General features: G+C 35.6%; 1 protein-coding gene across 2 annotated transcripts in view; it reads left to right on the forward strand.

Moving 5' to 3' along the window:
* The window catches only part of CWF19L2 (CWF19 like cell cycle control factor 2), a 194,148-nt gene that overhangs the window by 97,599 nt on the left and 70,398 nt on the right, over positions 1-26,151 (forward strand). For both annotated transcript variants that reach the window (XM_079929782.1, XM_079929783.1), the window contains exons 11-12: positions 10,126-10,242; positions 12,020-12,157. In XM_079929782.1, the coding sequence (XP_079785908.1) occupies positions 10,126-10,242; positions 12,020-12,157 (255 nt within the window). The remainder of the gene's footprint in view (positions 1-10,125; positions 10,243-12,019; positions 12,158-26,151) is intronic.

Here is a 26,151-nt window from a genome sequence, read left to right on the forward strand (position 1 = left end):
TTCAATTTGTTAATATGGTGTATCACATTAATTGACTTATATATACTAAAGAATCCTTGCATCCTTGGGACAAATCCTACTCGATTTGTGTATGATCCTTTTAATGTGTTGTTGGATTCTGTTTGGTAGTATTTTGTTGAGTATTTTTGTGTCTATATTCATCAGTGATATTGGTCTTTAATTTGCTTATTTTGTGATATCTTTGTTTGATTTTGGTATCAGGGTGATGGTAGCCTCTTAGAATGAGTTTTGGAGTGTTCCTTCCTCTGCAGTTTTTTGGAAGAGTTTGAGAAGGATAGGTGTCAGCTGTTCTCCAAATATTTGGTAGAATTTGCCTGTGAAGCCATTTGGTCCTGGACTTCTGTTGGAAGATTTTTAATCACAGTTTCAATTCCATCACTTGTCATTGGTCTGTTTATATTTTCTGTTTCTTCCTGGTTTAGTCTGTAAGGTTGTGCTTTCTAAGAATTTGTCTATTTATTCCAGGTTGTCCATTTTATTTTATTGGTGTTGTAGTAGTTGCTTGTTGTAGTGTCTTACCATACTTTGTATTTCTGTGGTGTCAGTGTTACTTCTCCTTTTTCATTTCTAATTTTATTGATTTGAGTCTTGTCCTGTTCTTTATTGAAGAGACTGCTTAAAGGTTTATCAATTTTTTTATCTTCTCAAAGAACCAGCTTTTAGTTTTATTGATCTTTGGTGTTGTTTTCTTCATTTCTATTGCATTTATTTCTGTTCTGATTTTATAGCTTCTTTCCTTCTACTAACTTCGTGTTTTGTTTTTCTTTCTCTATTTGCTTTAGATATAAGGTTCAGTTGTATATTTGAGATTTTCCTTGTTTCTTGAGGTAAGATTGTATTGCTATAAGCTTCCCTGTTAACACTGCTATTGCTGTATCCCATAGGTTTTGGGGCATTGTTTTCATTGTCACATGTTTCTAGGTATTTTTTGATTTCCTCTTTGAATTCTTCAGTGATTCATTGGTTATTTAGTAGCATACTGTTTAGCCTCCATGTGTTTGTGCTTTTTACAGTTTTTTCATGTAATTGATTTCTTATCTCATAGTGTTATGGGAGGAAAACGTGCTTGATATGATTCCTTTTCTTAAATTTACCATGGCTTGATTTGTGACCCAAGATGTGATTTATCCTGGATTATGTTCCATGTGCACTTGAGAAGAAAGTGTATTCTGCTGCTTTCGAATGGAATGTCCTATAAGTATCAATTAAGTTTATCTGGTCTAATGTGTTATTTAAGGGTTGTGTTTCCTTATTAGTTTTCTGTTTGGATGATCTGTCCATTGGTGTCAGTGGAGCATTAGAGGACCCCCACTATTATTGTTAGTGTTGATTTTCCCTTTTATGGCCATTAACATTTTGCTTATGTATTGAGGTGCTCCTATGTTGGGTTCATAAAAGTTTACAATTGTTATATATTCTTGGATTTATCCCTTAATCATTATGTAGTTTCCTTCCTTGTCTCTTGTAACAGTCTTTATTTTGTAGTCTGTTTTGTCTGATATGAGTATTGCTACTCCAGCTTTCTTTTGATTTCCATTTGCATGGAATATCTTTTTTCATCCCCTCACTTTCATTCTGAATGTGTCTCTAGGGCTGGAGTGGGTCTCTTGTAGACAGCATATATAAGGGTCATGTTTTTGTATCCATTCAACCAGTCTGTGTCTTTTAGTTGGAGCATTTAATATGTTTACATTTAAGATAATTATCAATATTTATGTTATTATTACCATTTTGTTAATTGTTTTGGGTTTGTTTTTGTAGATCTTTTTCTCCCTTCCTCTTTTGTTCTCTTCCCTTTTGTTTCTTGCCTAGAATAGCATTTGTTGTTCCTTTAACATGTGTTGTAAAGCTGGTTTGGTGGTGCTGAATTCTCTTAGTTTTTGCTTGTCTGTAAAGCTTTTGATTTCTCCATCAAATCTGAATGAGAGCCTTGCTGTGTAGAATAGTCTTTGTTGTTCCCTTTCATCATTTTCAATATATCCTGCTACTCCCTTGTGTCCTGCAGAGTTTCTGCTGAAAAATCAGCTGATAACCTTAAATTCCCCTGTGTGTTATTTGTTGCTTTTTCATTGCAGCTTTTAATATTTTTTCTTTGTATTTAATTTTTGTTAGTTTGGTTAGTATGTGTCTCAGCCTGTTCCTCCTTTGGTTTATCCTGTATGGGACTCTGCATTTCCTGGACTTGGATGAGTATTTCCTTTCCCATGGAGGGAAGTTTTTGACTATGATCTCTTCAAATATTTTCTCAGGCCCTTTCTGTTTTTCTTCTTCTTTTGGAATCCTTATAATTCGAATGTTGTTTCATTTAATGTTGTTGCAGAAGTCTCTGAGACTGATCTCATTTCATTTGTTTTTTTTCATTCTCTTCTAAGGCAGTGATTTCCACCATTTTGTCTTCCAGGTCCCTTATCCTTTCTTTTGCCTCAGTTACTTGGCTTTTGATTCCTTCAAATGTATTTTTCATTTCAGTTATTGTCTTTTTCATCTGTTTGTTCTTTATTTCTTGTGGGTTTTTGTTAGACTTGTATCTTCTCAACCCATGTCTCTATTCTTTTTCTGAGATTTTTGGGTCATCTTTAGTATCATTACTCAGAAATCTGTTTCAGGTAGATTGCTTACCTCCTTTTAATTTAGTTGTTCTTGTAGGTTTTTATCTTGCTCCTTCATCTGCAATATAAGAGAGTAAGTAGATATCCTTTAAAATATGGCTTTATTAATTAATGCTAATTGATTAATTGAAAAAAAAGTACTGATAATAATCACTTCGTATTGTGTGTGAATGTAAGATCAGTAATTTGTATGCACTTTTTTATTTCATTTCAACAGAGGAACTAAACCTCTATTAAATGGAATTGAAATGCATTTTAAATAATTAATTCTGATTGGAGAAGTAACCTGAAATGTGAATAATTTGCTTGGTCTTGTTTCAGATCAGTTTTTAATGAAGTAGTTATCTAATATTCTTTATGCGATTCTTTATTAAAATGCTTTCAATAAAATTCTGTTTTCATTATAGAATACAGTTTTCTTTATTCTATATGGTACCAGTTGTCTATTTGACTAAAGGTTCATAGGAAGAAGATTATGTATTGAAAGTAAGTGGGATATAACTTCTTCTTAAGAGTCAGAGAAGTGAAAAATATTTGAGGGCTCTTAATGGAACAAATAGAAGTTGTGTGGAATATCATTGTAGTAGCTAACTTAGCAAGTTCATTTTGTCATCTAATTGCTTTCAAGTTTAGTAGGATATTTATTTTTTTATACTTTAACCATATATAATTTTATATATCAGTATAAATCACTAAAGGTATGAGGGGGACAGAATGTGGAATCTCAGCCCCTTCCTGCTAAGTCAGAATTTGCATTCTTTATTTTTTTTTATTTTTAATTTTTATTGCAGCATAGTTAATTTAAAATGTTGTGTTAGTTTCATGTGTACAGCAAAGTGATTCAGTTATACATATACATGTATCTCTTCTTTTTCAAATTCATTTCCCTATTAGGTTATTACATTATATTTAGAAGAGTTCCATATGCTATATAGTAGGTTCTTGGTGGTTATCTGTTTTAAATATAGTAGTGTGTACATGTTAATATAGTAGTGTATACATGTCAATCACAAACTCGCAATCTGTCCCCACCCATCCCCTCTGGTAAGCATAAGTTTGTTCTCTAAGTCTGTGAGTCTGTTGATGTTCTGTAAGTAAGTTCATTTGTATCATTTTTTATTATAGATTCCACATATAAATGATATCATATGATATTTGTCTTTCTCTGTCTCAGTTACTTAGGTATCATAGTCTCCAGGTCCATCCATGTTGCTGCAATTGGCATTATTTCATTCTTTTTAATGATTGAGTAATATTCCAATATATATATGTACCACATCTTCTTTATCCATTCCTCTGTCGATGGACATTTAGGTTGCTTCTATGTGTTGGCTACCATAAATAGTGCTTCAGTGAACATTGGGGTGCATGTATCTTTTTGAATTATGGTTTTCATTGGGTATATGTCCAGGAGTGGGATTGCTGGGTCATATGGTAGTTCTAATTTTAGTTATTTAAGGAACCTGCACACTGTTTTCCGTAGTGGCTGCACCAATTTACATTCCCACCAACAGTGTAGGAGGGTTCCCTTTTCTTCGCATCCTCTCCAGCATTTCTTATTTGTAGATTTTTTGATGATCGCCATTCTGACTGGTATGAGGTTATTTCTCTTTGTTTTGATTTGCATTTCTCTAATAATTAGTGATGTTGATCATCTTTTCATGTGTCTCTCAGCCCTCTGTATGTCTTTTTTTGAGGAATGTCTATTTAGGTCTCCTGTTCATTTTTTGATTGGATTGTTTGTTTTTTTGATATTGAACTGCATGGCTGTTTGTCAGTTTTGGAGACTATTCCTTTGTTGGTCTCACTGATTGCAAATATTTTCTCCCATTCTGTGGGTTGTCTTTTCGTTTTGTTCATGGTTTCCTTTGCTGCTGTTTAAAAGCTTTTAAGTTTAATTTGATCTTATTTGTTTATTTTTGTTTGTATTTCCATTACTCTAGGAAACAGCCTCGGAAAGATAGTACCTTGATTTATGTCAAAGAATGTTCTGCCTGTGTTTTCCTCTAAGAGTTTTATATTATCTGGTTTTATATGTATGTCTTTAAAGCATTTTGATTTTTTTTCAATAGTAGCTGTCCAGTTTTTTCAGCAATATTTATTGAAGAGATTGTCTTTCCTCCATTGTATAGTAGTGCCTCCTTTGTTAGATTAATTGACCATAGGTATGTGGGTTTATTCTGGGCTTTCTATCCTCTTCCATTGATCTATATTTCTGTTTTTTATGGTAATACCATATTGTTTTGATGACTATAGCTTTGTAGTGTAGTCTGAAGTCAGGGAGCTTGATTCTGCCAGCTCTGTTTTTCCTTCTTAAGATTGCTTTGGCTATTCAGGGTCATTTTTGTCTCTATCCAAATTGAAGAGTTTTTTGTTTTAGTTCTAAAAAAAAGCCATTGGTAATTTGATAGGAATTGCATTGAATCTGTAGATGGCCTTGGGTAGTATTGTCATTTTGACAATATTGATTCTTACAATCCAGCAATATGGTATGTCTTTCCATCTGTTTGTGTCATCTTTGATTTTCTTTTATCATCGTCTTATAGTTTTCAAAGTACTGGTGTTTTTTCTCATTAGGTAGGTTTATTTTTAGATATTTTATTCTTTTTGATATGATGGTAAAAGGCATTGATTCTTTACTTTGTTTTTCTGATCTTTCATTGTTAGTGTATAGAGGTACAAAAATTTCTGTGTATTCTTTTTTTATCCAGCAACTTTACTGAATTCATTGATGAGCTCTAGTAGTTTTCTGTTATTTATCTGTTGGATATTCTATCTGTAGTATCATGTCATCTGCAAACAGTGACAGTTTTACTTCATCTTTTCCAATTTATATTCCCTTTATTTCTTTTGCTTCTCAGAATGCCATGGCTAGGATTTCCAAAGCTATGTTGAATAAAAGGGGTGAAAGTGGACATCCTTGTCTTGTTCCTGATCTTAGAGGAAATGCTTTCAGCTTTTCACTCTTCAGTATGATGTTGGCTGTAGGTTTGTCATAAATTGCTTTTATTATGTTGAGGTATGTTACCTCTGTAACCACTTTCTGGAGAATTGTTATCATAAATAGGTGTTGAATTTTGCCAAAACCTTTTCCTGCATCTATTGAGAAGATCATACATTTTTTATTCTTTAATTTGCCAATGTGAGGTATCACACTGTTTGATTTGTAAATATTGAAAAATTCTTACAACACTGATCATGGTATATGATCCTTTTACTGCATTATTGGATTCGGTTTGCTAGTATTTTGTTTGAGGATTTTTGTGCCTTTGTTCATGAGCGATATTGGCCTGAAATTTTCTTATTTGTGGTATCTTAGTGTCGTTTTGGTATCAGGGTTATGGTGGCCTCATAGAATTAGTTTGGGACTATTTCTTGTGCAGTTTTTTGGAATAGTTTGAGAAGGATAGATGTTAACTCTTCTCTAAATATTTGATAGAATTCTCCTGTGAAGTGGTCCTGGACTTTTTTGGAAGATTTTTTCATCATAATTTAAATTTCAGTACTTGTGATTGGTCTGTTCATATTTCCTGTTTCTTCCTGGTTCAGACTTGGGAGATTGTAACTTTCTAAGAATTTGTCTATTTCTTCTAGGTTGTCCATTTTATTGGCAGATAGTTGCTTGTATAATCAATTATGATCATTTGTAAAAGAGATCATTTATAAAAGATCATTTGATCTCTTTTGATACTTTGTATTTCTGTGTTCTGTTGTAACTTCTCCTTTTTCATTTCTAATTTTATTGATTTGAGCCCTCTTCCTTTTTTTCTTGATGAGTCTGACTAAAGGTTTATCAATTTTGTTTATCCTTTCAAAGAACCAGCTTTTAGTTTCATTGATATTTTCTATTGTTTTCTTCATTTGTATTTCATTTATTTCTGCTCTGATCTTTACAGTTTCTTTTTTTCTACTAACTTTGTGTTTTGTTTGTTCTTCTTTCTCTAGTTGCTTTAGGTATAAGGTTAGGTTGTTTATTTGTGAGTTTTCTTGTTTCCTGAGGTAACATTGTATTGCTATAAACCTCCCTGTTAGAACTGGTTTTGCTGAATCCCATAGATTTTGGATCGTTGTGCTTTCATTTTCATTTATCTCTAGGTATTTTTTGGTTTCCTCTTTGACTTCTTCAGTGATCCATTGATTGTTTAATAGCATATTGTTTAGCCTCCATGTGTTTGTGCTTTTTACAGTTTTTTTTCTTGTAATTGATTTCTAATCTCATAGCATTGTAGTCAGAAAAGATGCTTGATATGATTTCAGGTTTCATAAATTTACCAAGGCTCACTTTGTGATCTAGCATATTGTCAATCCTGGAGAATGCTTCATGTGCTCTTGAGAAAAAAGTGTATTCTGCTGCCTTTGGATGGAATGCTCTTTAAATATCAATTAAGTGTATCTAGTCTAATGTGTCATGTAAGGCTTGTGTTTCTTTATTGATCTGCTGTCTGGATGATCTGTTCATTGATGTAAGTGGGGTGATAAAGTCTCCCACTGTTGTTGAGTTAACGTCAGTTTTTCCTTTTATGGTTGCAAGTATTTGCCTTATATATTGGGGTGCTCCTGTGTTAGATGCATATATACTTACAGTTGTTATATCTTCCTGGAATGATCCCTTGATCATTATGTAGTGTTTTTTGTCTCCTTTAACAATCTTTATTTTAGTCTATTTTGTCTGATATGAGTATTGCTACTCCAACTTTATTTTGATTTCCATTTTCATGGAATACCTTTTTCCATCCTCTTAGTTTCAATCTGTATATGTCCCTAGATCTGAAGTGGGTCTCTTGTAGGCAGCATACATATGGGTCTTGTTTTTGTATCCGTTCAGCCAGTCTGTGTTTCTTGACTGGAGCATTTAATCCATTAACATTTAAGGTAATCATTGATATATGTGTTCCTATTGCCATTTTCTTAATTGATTCGGATTTGTTTTTGTAGGTTTTTTTTTTTTTTAACCATTCCTCTTTTGTTTTCTTCTCTTGTCATTTACTGAGTAACTTTATTGTTGTTTTTGGATTCCTTTTTCTTTTTTGTGAGTATATCTATTGTAGATTTTCATTTTGCAGTTACCTTGAGGATCTGATATAGCAGTCTGTATATAACAAGATTGTTTTATGTTGCTGGTCTTTTAATTTCAAATGCATTTCCAGTATCCGGCATTTGTGCTGTCCTCTTCTCACAATTGCTGGTTTTGATATCATATTTGTGTGCAGATGATTTCCTACCTTTACTTTATGTTTGCCTTTACTGGTGAGCTTTTTCATTCATAATTTTCTTGTTTCTATTAGTGGCCTTTTCTGCTTAGAGAATTTCCTTTAGCATTTGTTCAAAGGTATTCTGGTGTTGCTGAATTCTCTTAGCTTTTGCTTGTCTGTAATGCTTTTGATTTTTTTGCTGAAGCTGAAAGAGAGCCTTGCTGGATAGCGTATTTTTGTTTGTAGGTTCTTCTCTTTCATCGCTTTAAATATATAGTGCCAGTCCCCTCTGGCCTGCAGAGTTTCTGCTGAGAAACCAGCTGATAACCTTTTGGGCATTCCTTTGTATGTTAATTATTGCTTTTCCCTTGTTGCTTTTAACATTTTGTTCTTTGTATTTAATTTTTGTTAGTGTGATTATTGTGTGTCTCAGCATGCTCCTACTTGGCTTTATCTTGTCTGGGACTCTCTCCATCTCCTGGACTTGGGTTACTGTTTCCTTTCTCATGTTAGGGAAGTTTTCATGTATCATATCTTCAAATATTTTCTCAGGTCCTATCTCCCTGTCTTCTCCTTCTGGGACCCCTATAATAAGAATATTGCTGCATCTAATGTTACCCTAGAGGTCTCTCAGACTGTCGTCATTTCGTTTAATTTTTTTTTTATTCTGTTCCCTGGCAGTGATTTCCACCATTCTGTCTTCCAGTTCACTTGTTTTTCTGCCTCATTTATTCTGCTGTTGATTCCTTCTAGTGTATTTTTCATTTCAGTTATTATATTATTCACCTCTGTTTGCTTTTTAGTTTTTCCAGGTCTTTAAAAAAAATTTCTTGTATTTTCTCACTCTGTGCCTTCATTGGTTTTCTGAGATCTTGGAGCATGTTCAGTATCATTTCTCTGAATTCTTTTTCCAGTAGATTGCCTGTCTCCCTTCACTTAGTTTTTCTTCTGGGGTTTTATCTTATTCCTTCATCTGTGACATATTCTTCTGTTGTCTCATCTTGTCTAACTTTCTGTGTTCGTGGTTCCCATTCTACAGGCTGTAGCACTGTAATTCTTCTTGCTTCTGCTGTCTGACCTCTGCTGGATGAGTTTATCTTAGAGGCTTGTATACACCTCCTACTAGGAGTGACTTTTTCCTACTTGATGGTGGGTAGAGCTGGGTCTTGTCCATCTGCTGTGCTGGGTCATGCTCAGGAAGACTTTAAGCAGCCTGTCTTCTGATGGGTGGGGCTGTGTTTCTGCCCAGCTGGTTGTTTGGCCTGAGGTGTCCCAGCACTGGATCATACAGGCATTTGGATGGGGTTATGTCTGCGGGGGTGGGGGGGATGACATGGCAGCCTCCATGGGGGCTCACACTAATGAGTACTGGCCAGAGCTGCTCCTGCCGGCGTCTCTGTCCCCTCAGTGTGCCACAGCCATCCCCTGCCTTCGCAGGAGACCCTTCAATACTAACAGGTAAGTCTGACCCAGTCTCTATGAGCTTGCTGTTTTGTTACCTGGGTCCCATTGCACATGAGACCCTGTCTGTGCCCTTTAAGAGTGGAGTTTCTGTTTTCCCCAGTACTGTGGAATTCCTCTGATCAAACCCCTCTGGCCTTCAAAGCCAGATTCTCTGGGGGCTCCTCCTCCTGTTGCCAGATCTGCAGGCTGGGAAGCCTGACATGCGGCTAAGGACTTTCACTCCTGTGGGAGAACTTTGGTGGTATAATTATTTTCCAGCTTGTGGGTTGCCCACCCGGCAGTTATGGGATTTGATTTTATCACAGTTACACACCTCCTACCATCTCTTTGTGGCATCTTTTTTGTCTTTTTTGGTAGGTTTCAGCAGTGTTTTTGTCGATGGTTGTTCAGTTACTTGTGGTTTTGGTGTTTCTATAACAAGGGTTGAGCCTATGTCCTTCTACTCTGCCATCTTGCAGGCAAGCCGGATCTTTAAATTGAAGAAACATTCATTAAATATGACATCTGCTCCATACGTGATGGGCATTCTCATACAATGCCTGTTTGAATATTGGTGCTTTGTCATCTTTTAATATTGTTTAGAGGAAAACTATATTTGAAGTTTCCTTTTGTAATTATTTTAAAAAAGTAAATAAGCTTTAGATATTTTTCTTCAACTTTTCCATGAAAAGATTATGGTCACTTTACATTATAGTGGATAATGAAAGTCCATGAGGCTTAAGATAATCTGTAATATTATGTGAAAACTAGAATCATTTTTATGCTCTTTTGGCTATTAAACAACAGGTTTCAAGACTCTTCTCAATAATTACAATTGTTATCTCTAAATCTTTCCACAGAATGAAGATCAGGAAGAAGTGATCCTTGTCAGAACAGATCATTCTGGAAGAGTCTGGCCTGTGAACACACCACGAAAACATCTGGAATCTAAAGGAGGAAGAAGGAAGAGACTGATTGTATGTTTAACATATGTCTTTTGTTTATTAATTCCTAATTCACTTTTTCCCTTTGTATCAGACTACAGTTGACCCTTTAACAACATGGGTTTGAACTGCAAAGGTCTACTTATACACAGAATGTTTTCAATAAATTACATACTATAGTACTGCACAGTCTGTGGTGGTTTGAATCTGTGAATATGGAACTATAGATATCGAGGGCCGACTCTAAAGTTACAGTCAGATTTTCAACACCATGGGGGTCACTGCCCCTAACCTTCGCATTGTTCAAGGGTCAACTTTATTTCAAAATATTTTCTGAAATGTTGCTTAATAATGCAAACATTAGAAGGTAGTAAATCATGTTCTTACTTTTATTTTAGTTATGATCCTCTGCCTTTTACAAAATGAATTCTAATTCAACAACAGTTTTCAAATAATTGTGAACATTGAATTTTTAAGGCAGTTTTAACTTTAGTGTATATTTCTTTGACATTGTTTCTAGCTTCTTTTTACATACTTATCATAACTCTTAGGGAAAACCTTGGTGCTATAGACCTGTGTTAGATCCTTTGTAAACCTTAATTTTCTTTTCCATCTTCTAGCTGCAGCAGTTAATTTTTAGCACTACCTTGAGGCTCTTAAAATGGAAAAAACAACATATTCAGTTTTCCCAAGTTAGATTTTTTGTTTTAAATTTGAAAGATCTTATAAGTGGTAATTGGGTCCACAGAAGATTTGTTCATTTAGAATTCTTCTATCAAATGTTTATTATCTGCCTGTTGAGTGCCTGTGCTGCTAGAGCTAGTAATTGATTTGTTCAGCAAATAGAAATGGGATGGATACCTCTCCTAAAGAAATGGGACGTATTAGGGGTTTGAAAGGGAGATGTGGGAGAAGAATAGTAAAGGTTTGAATTGTATGAAATGACAGAACTGACTAGGGATTCATAGATGCATTGCCAGATGGCATTGAATACTCTTTTGAATTGCTTACTACTGAGTAGTCTAGGTATAGGAGTAAAGAGGATAGACACATTCATTCAGGATTGAGGTTTGTTTTCTGAGTGTAGTGAAAGGATAAGAGGAACAGAAAGGGGTTTGGATCCAGAGAGTGATTGAAGTCTTGGAATGTGAGATTTAAGCTTGTGAAGACAGGAGTAGTAATGTGGGGAAAAAATATTGGGAACGTGGTTCTAAAGAAGTTGAGGACCGGGTTTTATTTGGATAAGGGAATGTGAGAACAGTGTTGAAGAGATTTGATTTGGTTGGTAGACAGTACATAGCACTTTTCTTTTCCACGTGTAGGTATGGAATCAACTGACAGGAAAACCCAGAATTGATTTAGATGAGAATCAGAATATCAGCTTTTTTTCTGATAGAGCTGTTTAAAGTAGGTTTGCTAATACTTCACTTTTGTTCTTGATATGCTTACTTGATCTCTGGGTAACTAATGACTTCCCTTCACAGTGGTAGGGAATTTTTACTACAAGGAGGGGAAGAGCATAGAGGAGAGAAGAAGGCATAAAACAATTCTGTCCTTTCCTTAAAACTCAGAAATCAGATACTGTCATGCTTCCATCCTTGGGGAAGAGGAAAAAGTAAAGGCACAGAAGAGGTAGAGAGTGTTATTCTAATGGAAATTTTTCCACGTGGAGTCAGACAGAATAGGAATATACTGGAAAGAAAGATTATGATACAAAGAGGGATTTTTAGTATCAGATTTATAGATAATTCATTAAAATACTTCAGAGACTTATGTTTTCACTAAACTAATAATGTTCATTTTGTCATAGGTTTCAACCTATGAGGAAAAAGAAAGGGTCAGATACTTTCATGATGATGATACTCTAAGCCTAAGTGACTTAGTCAAGAACGAAAAGATGGGAACAGCAGAAAATCAAAACAAACATTTTATGAAAATGACATCTAAGGTAAGATATATTCCTAGGATACCTTTGAATTTTGGTAAGCTGGTTACTCAGTCTACAATGATTTACTTTTCAGACACAGCTAGTTCTTTATAATCATGATTTGTTTTATTAAATTAAATCCTTTGTAAGACATATTGGAAATGTGCATTTTAGAATTGATTTGATTGGGGAGTATACTTTTGGTATTCAGGTTTTTTTTAAATAAGAATTCTGGGTTAACTTTTTAATGTATTCCATGAAAATGTTAACTATATATTTGATCTACCATTTAAGGGAATGTTTGGGGCCAGACTTTAATGTCGACAGTGTGCTGCTAGTTAGGTGACCAGTCTGTTTTATCTTGATGTTACACTAGTTCTTCATAATTATGCCACAAGGTATATATAACTTGGAGTAATATATATCATAAAGAAGGCATCTTGGAAAAATCTTAAGTCTGTTTATATGGAAATTTTGTATGTTTTTAAATGTATATCAATGTTTCATGGGTAGTAGGATGAATTTTTTTATTTCAAAATAGCATTCTTTGTTGCAAACCCTTCCATTGCAGTCCCTTCAAACATTACCATTAACACTTATAATGAAAGAGACATATGTAAAGTTAGGGTTTGACCCCACTGGAAAGATTCAGCTCACTGCCTATATTTACAAATAAAGTTTTATTGGAATACAACTATGCACCTTTGTTTACCTGTAGTCTAAGGCTGTTTTTGCTTTATAACAACTGAGCTGAATAGCTGAGACAGAGACTGTACAGCCCACAGAACTGAAAATATTTACTGTCTGGCACTTGACAGAACAAATTACCCTTCCTTGCTTACGATGGGAATTTGAACCTAGGGATCTGAAGGACAGGAGGGAGCCTTTTTACTGTATACCTTATTAGACTTTTTCTTTTAACTATGTGAATATATTACCTGGTGAAAAAATTAACTTAATGAAAACTAGAATACAGGTAACCAAGGTATCAAGTGTGTGTATGTGTATATCACAGAGAGTAAAACAAACTTGGGTTAAACAGAAATGATTAAAAAATTGTATGGGATCTTAACTTTAGCCCATTAGGATAATTTTACTTTTTATTTGGGGGGAATACTAGAAATATTCTAGGGTCTGGAAATTCACTGCAGAAAGAAGAACATATTTTTATGAAAATTTCCTTCTCAGAAATGGGGCAGTGGGACCTAATGAAACTTAAAAGCTTTTGCACAGCAAAGGAAACCATAAACAAGACCAAAAGACAACCCTCAGAATGGGAGAAAATATTTGCAAATGAAGCAACTGACAAAGGATTAATCTCCAAAATTTACAAGCAGCTCACGCAGCTCAATATCAAAAAAACAAACAACCCAGTGCAAAACTGGGCAGAATACCTAAATAGACATTTCTCCAAAGAATACATACAGATTGCCAACAAACACACGAAAGGATGCTCAACATCACTAATCATTAGAGAAATGCAAATCAAAACTACAATGAGGTATCACGTCACGCCGGTTAGGATGGCCATCATCAAAAAATCTACAAACAATAAATGCAGGAGAAGGTGTGGAGAAAAGGAAACCCTCTTGCACTGTTGGTGGGAATGTAAATTGATACAGCCACTATGGAGAACAGTATGGAGGTTCCTTAAAAAACTAAAAATAGACCTACTGTATAACCCAGCAATCCCACTACTGGGTATATACCCTGAGAAAAGCATAATTCAAAAAGAGTCACGTACCACAATGTTCACTGCAGCTCTATTTACAATAGTCAGGACATGGAAGCAACCTAAGTGTACATCAACAGGTGAATGGATAAAGAAGATGTGGCACATACATACAATGGAATGTTACTCAGCCATAAAAAGAAATGAAATTGAGTTATTTGTAGTGAGGTGGATGGATCTAGAGACTGTCTTACAGAGTGAAGTAAGTCAGAAAGAGAAAAACAAATACTGTATGCTAATACATATATATGGAATCTAAAAAATATATATTTCTGAAGAAAAACAGGGGCAGGATAGGAATAAAGATGCAGATGTAGAGAATGGACTTGAGGACACGTGGAGGAGGAAGTGTAAGCTGTGACAAAGTGAGAGAGTGGCATGGACATATATACACTACCAAACGTAAAATAGATAGCTAATGGGAAGCAGCCGCATAGAACAGGGAGATCAGCTCGGTGGTTTTTGACCACCTAGAGGGGTGGGATAGGGAGGGTGGAAGGGAGACGCAAGAGGGAGGGGATATGGGGATATATGTATACGTATAGCTGACTCACTTTGTTATACAGCAGAAACTAACACACCATGTAAAGCAATTATACTCCAATAAAGATATTGAAAAAAAAAATGAAACGGGAAAGATCATTTTATTTGGAAGTCTGAATTAAATATAGTTTTAATAATTTTATCATAATCCATTCATGTTTATCCATAAGATTTAAAAACCTCATTAAAAACTTATTTTTTAAATTAATATAAAAATAAATAATTTATCAATTAAAAAGTTGTTTATTGGGCACCTAATTTATGCTGGATACCATTTAAGGTGCTGGGTGTAGCAAAGTAGTAAAGTTCGCCCTCTTGAGGAGCTTATATTTCTAGTGGATGAGACAGAAAGTGAACAAATACATGATATAAAAATTACATAACACTAATATATCACACAATAGAAAATATTTTTGTAGGGAGTAAAACAAACTAGAAGAAGATAAGATGTTATTTTCAATAGAATGCTGAAGGAGGGCCTTTCTCTGGAGATGATGTTTCAGCAACCTTCTGAACAAAGTGAGGGAGTGATCTGTGAATATCTGGGAGAAGACTATTCATGCAGAAGAAACAACAAATGCAGAGGATCTGAAGAAGAGACAAACTTGACAAGCATTAAAAGACAGCAAGATCACACGTGACTGTGAATAGAGGGAGAAATGGAAAGACATGTAGAAGATGAAATGGTCAGATCATGTTGGATCTTTCACGCCATGGTGTAGAGCTTTTATTTTTGTTTTAAATGATGAGAAACCATTTGAAAGTTTTTAGTAGGACAGTGTCATGACCTCATTTGTGTTTGGTAGTTGTCTCATAGCTCTTGTATATTCTCTTCTGTTTGTTGTTTTTTTATTTGTTTGTTTTTTGGTCTTTGTTCTCTTTGCTTTTCAGTTGTGGAAGTTTCTGTTGTCATATCCTCAAGCTCAGAGATTTTTTTCCTCAGCCTTGTCCAGTCACTAATGAATCTATCAAAGGCATTTGTCATTTCTGTTATAGTGATTTTGATCTCTAGCATTTCGTTTTGGTTATTTCTTAGAATTTTCATCTCTCTGCTTACATTATCCATCTGTTCTTTGTGACCCTATGCCCCTGGACTGTGAATTTCACCAGTACTTCTCAGTTTTTTTCCCACTTAGTTGGGATAGAATGGCTAGAAGGGGATGGAGTTGGATGTTTCCCTTCCTTCAGGTAGGTTAGGCTCTGACAAAACCCCAGCAGGTAAAACTCTGGCACAATAGTTTCTATGAAGGGGCAGGCCTTGTTAAGTAAAACAGAATGCCCTGGTATATTTCAAAATGTTTCCTTTTACCTTCCCCCTGTTGAAAGTCATAGGGGATTTTTTTCCTGATCTTTAGTCTGAGTACCTGGTAGAGCTCCAAGAGGTAAAATTCACAAAAGTTTGAGGCCCCCCCCCCCCATGACTGGATTCCCCTAGGAATTTTAACTCTTAAATTTGTCCACACTGAGCCTCCTGCAACTTATGAATTACAGTTTAGGTTTTCCTACCCTGGCACTGGTTCTCACAGAACCACTGGTTTCTGCGCATATAAATTATGATTCTTTGTATCCACCCGACTGTCTCTCCATTTTTGGGGGCAGTCACTTTCATGATGGATCTAAAAAGAGCTGTCAATTTTTCAGTTTGTTCAGCTTTGTACTTGTTGGTGTGATAGGGTGGTGACTTCTCAGCCTCTGAAATGCCAGTCTGGAAACTGCTGGTTTATGTTTTAAAAGACTTTTCTGGTGGCTCTTTTGAGAAGGTAATGTAGATAGGCAAGAGTGGAAGCAGGGAGAATATTTAGGAGGGTATTTAATTAATTCAGATAGTGCCTTGGGTTAGGGTGGTAAACTGGTGAGAAATATTAAGATTTGGGGCAATGCTGGTGCCATTTATTGAAGTAGAAAAACTTTGCAGTGGGACAATTTTTCAGGAGGTGGGAGATGAAGAATGCTGTTTATGGACATGTGAAGTATGCCCATTAGCCATTCACGTGGTAGTGTGGAATGACTGCCCATGGATCTCTGGGTATATGTTGGTTCTCCCATATAGACTTAGATGCTGTTAACATTTAAATGTACTTAAAGCCATGGGAGTTAAGAAGTGATTAATGAGGAGAGTCTGAAGACTGAACTGAGCACTGTCTGAAAGAAGACAAAATAGATTCAACAAATGAGATTGAGAAAGTACAGCCAGCGAGGAAAAGCCAGAAGGAAAACTTAGGGTGTAGTGTTTCAGAAACCAGAGAAGACAAGAAGGAGGTTGTGAATAACTGTGTCAGCTGTTTCTGAGAGAGAGAGTAAGATCTTCAAAGATGGAAAAGTGACCATTGATTTGGCATTGGGGAGGTTTCTGGTGACTTTTTTTTTTTTTTTTGGCCGTGCCATGCAGCTTGTGGGATCTGTTCCCCAACCAGGGATTGAACCTGGTCCCCAGCAGTGAAAGCCCCAAGTCCTAACCACTGGACCGCCAAGGGAATTCCCCTGGTGACTTTCATAAGTGTGATTTCCTTGGTCTTCTAAGGAGAAAAGCCTGATTATAATGTGTTCAAGAGTGAATGTGAGAATAGTTAGTGGAGAGATATCTTTAGAAAGGAGCTGGTTACTGTCCATCAGTAGGAGAGGCACAGATACAGGTAGGTCTGTAAATGTGGTAGTAGAAAAATGACCTAGTTTTCCTCTTATTGCCTCTGTTAGTTTAGTGAAAGGACTCAGGTATCAGCTGAGATTGATGATGAAGAAGGGGTATTAGAGGTTTGAGAAGAAAGTGTGAAATGGTTTTTGAGAAAACCAGTGAATGAAATAAAGTAGGAGTCTCAGGCAGTGCTGAAGGTCCATCTAAGGTTTATGGTTATAAATTTAAAATAAAACATGTCAGGGCATTTGTGTATTTTCCTTATAACATGTTTCAAGAGGCTTAGTTTTATTGAATTATGAGACAATAATCATGACTTGTTCTGTGTTTTGCATATTTCACCACTATTGGTTATTGCTTTAAGAATACAAATTTATAATATTTTTTCTTTTGTTTCATTTGTATATTAGAGGTCTTTTAGTATTTGTATTGTAAAGGATTGTTTTTACTTATTAATTGATTTGGCAGTAATTGTGATTGAAGATATTTGATCGGTTTCTGGGAACATTTTGAGTCTTTAACTTTTTAAAATTTAAGTTTACTAAGCTAGAACATTATAAAAGATACAGTGGGATGTCACCAAAGTGGCTGAGTAAGAGACCCCACCCTCTGTCATCCCTGAAAGATCAATGGTTAGGTAGCTATCTGTGAGTGAAAACAGATCTGGGAGAGCTCCTGAAAGATCAATGGTTAGGTAGCTATCCGTGAGTGGAAACAGATCTGGGAGAGCTCTAGAGTCTACTTAAGAAACTTCAGCAACGTAGTGGAACAAAAAACTTGAGAATGACTGCACAGAAAGGGAAGGAAGACTGCTTCTCTTTGCCTGGATCATCCTGTCGCCCAAGCTGGTATTGCTCAATGCCAAGAGAGATTTCCCCAGGTGAAAAGAGTTCCCCTTGCAGGGAAAAGAAGAGTGGGTGAGTGACCAGCTTTCCCCAGTGTTTTGTGGCACCACATGAAGGTACCACTCAGTTTCACCCTGCCTAGAGATCAGAAAAGCTGAGATATATAGAGAAGCTAGGAACAAGGAAGAAAATCAGAGCATACTAGGCAGGAGTGATCATGTTTCCCAGTGATTTACTCTGTAGACAGTCAAAACATTTGCTACTGAAGAAACTAATGGCCAACACAGCTGCTGTGAAACACTTGCAGATTTCACCAGCTTTCACCACCTAGGTATTTTCATTTGCTGATGCCAGCTGACCGAGTCCCTTCCTGTTCCCTACCCACCTCCTGGAGCCTGAGAACTGCCCTTGCAGCCAGCCTAGGCCTCTGCAGCTGCAGGAGTACAACATGACAGCCTAGACCGCTATGGCTGACCCCCACCACCATGTGTGTGCTCAGGGCTAGCCCTTCCAGATGTGTACTTGCGCACTGCCAACCTGACACCTTTTCCCAGCCTCCACTGCCATGTGCATGCCCTGGGGGAGACTGTGTAGCTACAGAAGAGCATGCCAACACCTAGGGTCCCTGCAGGTACTTCTGGGCCTGGATCAGTCTCTCTTTTCTGTCACTGGCCTATATCACTGTGCTCACCTGCAGCTAGCCCACTAGCTGTGCACAGGCACACCTCGACTTCCATGTGCCTGTGGCAAGACCCAATAGCCATGGTAGTGAATGTTGATGGTTGAGACTCCCACGGCTGTCAGTGCACCCATAGTATACTCTGGCCTTTGCTGCCTACCCTGGCCCCCACCACTATATGTGTGATTGCAACCAGCCTCTGCCATTCACTATACAAGCACCTGCAGCTGGCTCCTGCATCTGAGTGTCTTTACACCTCTGGCTCCAGCCACTACTGCTACTTGCCCTGGTCCCTAGCTGCTGAAGACCCCAACAGCTCTTACAGCATTTGTGGACCCCCTGCAGTACCTACCAAGGACCACACAGTTTTTGATGCTGCAGACCGCAGTGACTTGAGCTGACAAGGCACTGTACTCCCCTGAACCCAGTGCCACCACATGCCCTTGCCCCACCCACAAGTGAACATTTTCCCTTAGTAAAGTCATTCCATAAAGTCTGGAAGAGGTACCTGCTTCTTCAGTTGCTCAGATATCTGTGCAAGGCTACAGTGATCATGAAGAATCAGTGAAAGAGACTCCACCAAAGGAATATAGTAAATCTCCAGTAAGTGGCTTCCCCAAAAAGGAGATACAGGAAATATCTGGCAAAGAATTCAAAATAATTTCTCTAAAGATGCTCAGAGAGCTGTAAGAGAACTGGATAAGCAATTTAACAATACCAGGAAAACAATATAAGAACAAAATAGAAAGTTCAACTAAGAAATAGAAAACAAAAAAGAACCCAGCAAATTTTGGAGCTGAAGAATACAGTGACTGAACCAAATAATTCAGTAGAGATCTTCAACAACCGACTAGACCAAGCAGAAGAGCTTGAAGACAGATCATTTGAAATTATCCAGTCAGAGAAGCAAAAAGGAAAAGAATGAAAAGGAATGAAGAAAGCCAGTGGGTCTTACAGTACACCACTAACAAAAACAATCTATGCATCATTGGAGTCCCAAAGGAGAAGAGAGAGAGAAAGAGGTAGAAAGCTTAATTAAAGAAATAATGGCTGAGAACTTCCCTAACTTAGGGAGAGAGTTAAACATCCAAGTTCATGAAGCTAATAGGTTACCCCAAAATTTCAACCTGAACCAGTCGTCTCCAAGATAACAATATAATAAAACTCTAAAGTCAAAGAAAAAGAATTCTTCTGTGTTGCTGTTGGGTGAAATGTTCTGTACATATCTGTAAGGTCCACCTGGCCTAAAGTTTAGTTCTAGCCCAGTGTTTCTTTATTGCCTTTCTATTTAGATGATCTGACCATTGATGAAAGCGGGATATTGAAGTCTTCTAGTATTACTGTGTTACTATCTATCACTCTCTCCAGATCTGTATTTGGTTAATATATTGGGTTGGCCAAAAAGTTTGTTCAGGTTTTTCTGTAAGCTTGTACAGAAAACCCAAACAAACTTTTTGGCCAACCCAATATTTAGGTGCTAGGAAGTTGGGTGCATATATGTTAACAGTTAGCATTTCCTCTTGATGAGTTGAGTCCTTTATTATTATATAAGGACATTTCTTCTCAAGTTCACATGGAACATTCTCCAGGATAGATTATATGTTAGGTCACAAAATAAGGCTTAATTAAATAACACACTCCTGAACAAACAGTAGGCCAAAGATGAAATCAAAAGGGAAATAAAAAATATATTAAAAAATGAAAATCGAAATACAACATACCAAAACTTATGGAATGCAACAAAGCAGTGCTAAGACGCTAAGTTTATAATGCTAAACACCTACATTTAGAAGAAAAGAAGGTAACAAATAAAGAACCTAACTTTATACCTTAAGGAGCTAAAAAAAAAAAAAGAATAAGCTAAGCCTAAAGTTAGCAGAAGGAAGAAGATAAACAAAGATTAGAACAGAAATAAATGAACTAGGAAATATAAGCACAACAGAAAAGATCAACAAAACTAAGAGTTGGGTTTTTGAAAAGATAAAATTGACAAGCCTTTAGCTAGACTTACAAAGAAAAAAAGAGAGGACTGAACCAAAATTATAAATGAAAGAGGAGATATTACAACTGATACCACAGAAGTGCAAAGATCATAAGAGACTACTATGAACAATTATATGCTAACAAATTGGACAACTTAGGTGTTATGGATGAATTCCTAGAAAGATACAACCTACCATGTCTGAATCATGAAGAAAAAGAAAATCTGAACAGATCAGCAATAAGTAAGGAAATTTGTTTTCAATAATCAGAAACTTCCCACCAAAGAAAAGCCAAGGACCAAAAAGGAAAGGGAGGTAAGACTGTCTCTATTTGCAAGTGACGTGATATTATATATAGAAAACTGATTTTTTTATTCCATCAAAAAACTGTTAGAACTAATCAACGAATTCAGTAAAGTTTCAGGATACAAAATCAATATACAAAAATTAGTTGCATTTCTGTACACTAATAACAAGCTATCAGAAAAAAAGGTTTTAAAAATTCAACATCCTTTCATGATAAAAACTTTCAAGAAATTGAATATAGATGGAACATACCTCAACACAATAAAGATCATATATGTGAAATCCACAGCTAACATAATACTTAACAGTGAAAAGTTGGAAGCATTCACTCTAAGATTAGAAATGAGACAAGGGTATCTGCTTTCACCACTCCTATTCAGGATAGTAGTGGATGTGCTAGCCAGAACAGTTAGGCAAGAAAAAGAAATAAAAGGAATCCACACTGAGAAGGAAGAAGTAAAATTTTCTTTGCTGATATGATTTTCTATATAGAAAATCTTAAAGAATCTACCAAAAACTGTTAGAACTAATAAATGATTCAGTAAAATCTCAGGATACAAACTCAACACACCAAAGTCAATTACATTTGTATACACTAGGAATGACCTATCTGAAAAAGAAATAAAACAATCCCATTACAGTAGCATGAAGAACAATAAAATACTTAGGAATAAATTTAATCAAGGAGGTGAAAGATCTGTATACTGAAAGCTATAATACATTGGGGAAAGAAATTGAAGACAGAAATAAATGAAAAGCTATCCTGTGTACATGGACAGAAGAGTTAATACTATAAAAATTTCCATACTAACCAAAACCATCTATACATTCAGTTCAGTCTCTATCAAAATTCCATTGTCATTTTTTACAGAAAAAGTAAAAATTCTAAAGTTTGTATGGAACTGCAAAAGATTCCAAATAGCCAAAGAAATCTTGAGAGAGAAGAAAGCTTAGAGGCATTACACTTCCTGATTTCAAACTATATTACAAAGCTGTAGTAATCAAAACAGTATGGTACTGGCATAAAAACAGACACATAGACCATTGGGACAGAATTGAGCACCTAGAAATAAACCTCTGCATGTATGTATGGTCAACTAGTATTTGACAATGGAAGCAAGAATACTTAATGGGGAAAGGATAATCTTTTCAATAAAGGATGTTTGGAAAACTGGATATTCACATGCAAAATAATGAAATTGAACATCTTTCTTAACACTTCTCACAAAAATTAACTTAAAATAGATTAAAGACTTAAATGTAAGACCTAAAACTAAAATTCTTAGGAGAAAACGTAGGGCGGAAAATGCCATGACATTGGTCTGGGCAATGATTTTTTTTTGGATATGACACCAAAAACACAAGGAAGAAAACCAAAAATTGACAAGTGGGACTACATCAAACTAAAAAGTGTATGAAAAGGCAACCTACAGAATGGGATAAAATATTTGCAAACCATTTCTCTGATAAGGGGTTAATGTCCAAAATAATAGCAAAAAAATCCCTCAATATAACTCATATATAACTAAATAGCAAAAAAAAAAAAAATCTGATTTCAAATGGACAGAAGACTTTAATAGGCAAAGTTTTCTAAAGAGGACATGCAGATGTCCAACAAATACATGTAAAGATGCTCAGTGTCACTAATCTTCAGTGAAATGCAAATCAAAAACCACAATGAGATATCTTAAACTTGTTTGAATCATGTTATCAAAAAGTGAAGAAACAACAAATGCTGATGAGGATGTGGAGAAAAGAAGGAACCCTGGTGCATTGTTAGTGTGAATGTAAATTGTTGGTACAGCCATTGTGGAAAAATAGTATGGATGGTCCTCAAAAAATTAAAAATAGAACTACCATATGATTCAGCAATTCCACTTCTGGGTATATAGCCAAAGAAGATGAAGTCACTATCTTAAAGACACTTGCACCCCGATGTTCATTGCAGCATTATTCACCAAAACCGTGACTTGGAAACATGCTAAGTGTCCATTGATGGATGAATGGATAAAGAAAATGTGAGATACACACACACACACACACACACACATACACAAGAATATTAGACATTAAAAAAAGAAAAAAAGAAGAGAAGATCCTGCCATTTGCACCAGTGTGGGTGAACCTTGAAGGCATTATGCTAACTGAAATAAGTCAGACAGAGAAAGACAATTTGTATGATCTCACATGCGTGTGGAATCTAAAAACATCAAACTCCTAGAAATAAAAAGTAGAATGGTGGTTGCCAAGTGATGAGGGGTGGAGGAAAATGTTGGTCAAAGGTAAAATCTTTCAGTTATAAGATGAATAAGGTCTGGGAATCTAATGTACAGCATGGTATCTTTGGTTAACAATACTGTATTGTATTCTTTTTTTTTTATAAATTTATTTATTTTATTTATTTATTATTTTTGGCTGCTTTGGATCTTCATTGCTGCGCGTGGGCCTTCTCCAGTTGCAGCGAGCTGGGGCCACTCTTCCTTACAGTGCGGGGGCTTCTCTTGTTGTGCAGCACGGGCTCCAGGCACACAGGCTTCAGTAGTTGTGGCTTGTGGGCTTTGATAGTTGTGGCTCATGGGCTCCAGAGCGCAGGCCCAGCACTTGTGGCTCACGGGCCCAGTTGCTCCGCGGCATGTGGGATCCTCCCAGACCAGGGCTCGAACCCATGTCCCCTGCATTGGCAGGAGGATTCCCAACCACTGCGCCACCAGGGAAACCCTGTATTGTATTCTTGAAAGTTGCTATGAGAGTAGAGCTTTAATGTTCTCACTTTAACAACAACAATAACAAAACAGGAATTATGTTAAGGTGACGGAGGTGTTAACTCACTTTATTGTGGTAAACACATTTTGCAATTTGTAAGTATCAAATCACCACATTGTACACCTTAAATTTACACAGTGTTAAATGTCAATTATCATCTCAATAAAGCTAGAGAACACTTATTAGTGATATTTGACCCTTAAAAGTTCTGTTCCAAGTTTATATTACTTACAACAGAAAATTTTGACATACAAAATAGTATCCCAGTTTTATAAAATGACATGTTTTGGATTAAATAGTCACATGAAATCATTATTAAATGGATTCATAAGAAGTATTCCTAGCATAGACAGTAGGCACTCAATAAATGTTCTTTTTCCCTACTTTCTGTACATTTTTCACACTATTTATAAATAAATGCTTACTGTTTTAAAAATATGATTTAGATATTACCTAATAATTTTTAGCAGAAATCAGCCAGATCTCATAGCAGTAAGTAAATCTACAAACTGGGCACACTTTTGAGTGTGCAACTGATACACACACATAAAATCCAGATTTTGAAAAAAAAATTGACCTAATTTATGTACTGTTGAATTTGCAGTAGTTAAAATTTTTACAAGGGTGTAGTTTTTATTCAAACAAATTGTTTTCTTTTTATTATTTAATGAAGCTGTTAATTTGGTTGTAGCAGCTAAGGAAGTACAATAAGTACCATCCCATTTGTTTTATCAATTTTTTTAAGTTTTTCATGTCTTTTTTTTTTTTTTTTGGCTGAAGATTGATTTGTATATGATAGCAGAAGGAAGAAAGTTGACTTGAATCATATTAGGTAATTTCTCACAGAAAAAGGTAAACTTTTTTTAAAGTATGTAGAGTAATGCCAGTCCCTACCTATATGCAGTAGAGCTAATGGACTCACAAGTTACTATAGAAATGCTGATTTGACATTGTGAGCTTTTGTTCTTCATGGCTAATAATTAACCATAGCATAGTAGCAATTTGTTTTGTAAATCATCTCAACAAAAATTTGAAGTAATACTAAAAGCTTATAAAAGCAAAGTATTGGGAGTATTGACCATTTCTATTAATATTGTGCTTAATCCCTTCATTCTTAAAAGTTTATGAATTAACATACCTGTTATTGCATTTTTAGAGATAGTAGTATCATTGGTGTAGAGTTCAAAAGTGTTAAATATTTTCATGAAGAGATCACAAAAGCTCATTACCCTGTGCTTCTTTCATTAGTTGAAAGGCATTGGTCTAGAATAGAGGTTGGCAAACTTTTTCTGTAAAGGGCGAGATAGTAAATATTTTCAGTTTTCTCTTGCAACTACCAGCTCTGCTATTGTGCCAAAAGAGCAGTTGTAGGCAATATGTAAATGAATGGGTATGGCTATATTCCAACAGCACTTTATTTACAAAAATAGATGGCTGTCCTGATTTGGCCTGTGGCTCATGGTTTGTCAATCCGTGGTCTAGGATATCTAAATGATATATATTTTCATGGCAGTTGTCTTTGAATTTGGGTGCTTTCCTTAATTAGGAAAGTGGATCTTATAAGGCCCTGGTAGAGGTAAACAGTCAGGAATAGTTGATATAGATCAAGATCCTGTTTATTTGTTTATTCAGTCAACACATATTAAATAATCACATTCAATGTGTGAGGTGTTCTTGGGGTACATTGGCACATAAAGAAGACATGATCCTTGCATTTAAGGAGTTTGTAGGCTAGTGAGGAGAATGCATTCAATAAATAATTATGAAAAATAAATTTAGTAATTACGGATGTGCAAATTACTGTGAAAGACAAGTGGAAAGTCTTTTGAGATCAGCACCAGGTGTCCTAACCTAAACTAGGAAGTCAGAAATTATTTTAGGTTGGACAGCAACTCTGATACTACTGGTCAGTACTCAGTTCTACCCTGCTGTATTATTTTTATTGTTGTATTATTTATTATGTCCATCCTTCTTTGTAATTCTGAAATTCAGGTATGCTCATTTTCTTTCCAGTTGTATTTTACCATTAAATCTTTAATAGCGTCTCTTTCTTATAACTAGGTGAAGAAAGGTATGCCAAGTATAACCTTGATTATATTTTTGTATTTGGATAGGGGAATTATGGCTGTTGGTTTTAATCCTTTCTGTATTTAAAATTTTTTTCTGAATATTTACTACATAATTATTGATAAAAGGAAACAATAAAATATATCCTGACAAAGAAAAGTTTGTACATCTATTATCATACTGTATATATGTGTGTGTGTGTGTGTGTGTATATATATATATATATATATATATATATATATACACACACACACACACACACACACATATATATCTTAGAGTATAGATGATGGTGTACTATGATTTCTTAGAAACTAGTAAGTATACAGTTAACTTCTTTCTGGAAATTTCTTCCTTTGAAATCATAGAACTAAAGAATATTCAACTATAGGAAGGGATTTTACTAATCTTGCTTAACCGTCCACATTTTACTGATGAGGAAACTAAGACTCTAAGAGAACTAAAT

Source organism: Stenella coeruleoalba (genome assembly GCF_951394435.1).
Source record: "Stenella coeruleoalba genome assembly, chromosome: 8".
Lineage (NCBI taxonomy): Eukaryota > Metazoa > Chordata > Mammalia > Artiodactyla > Delphinidae > Stenella > Stenella coeruleoalba.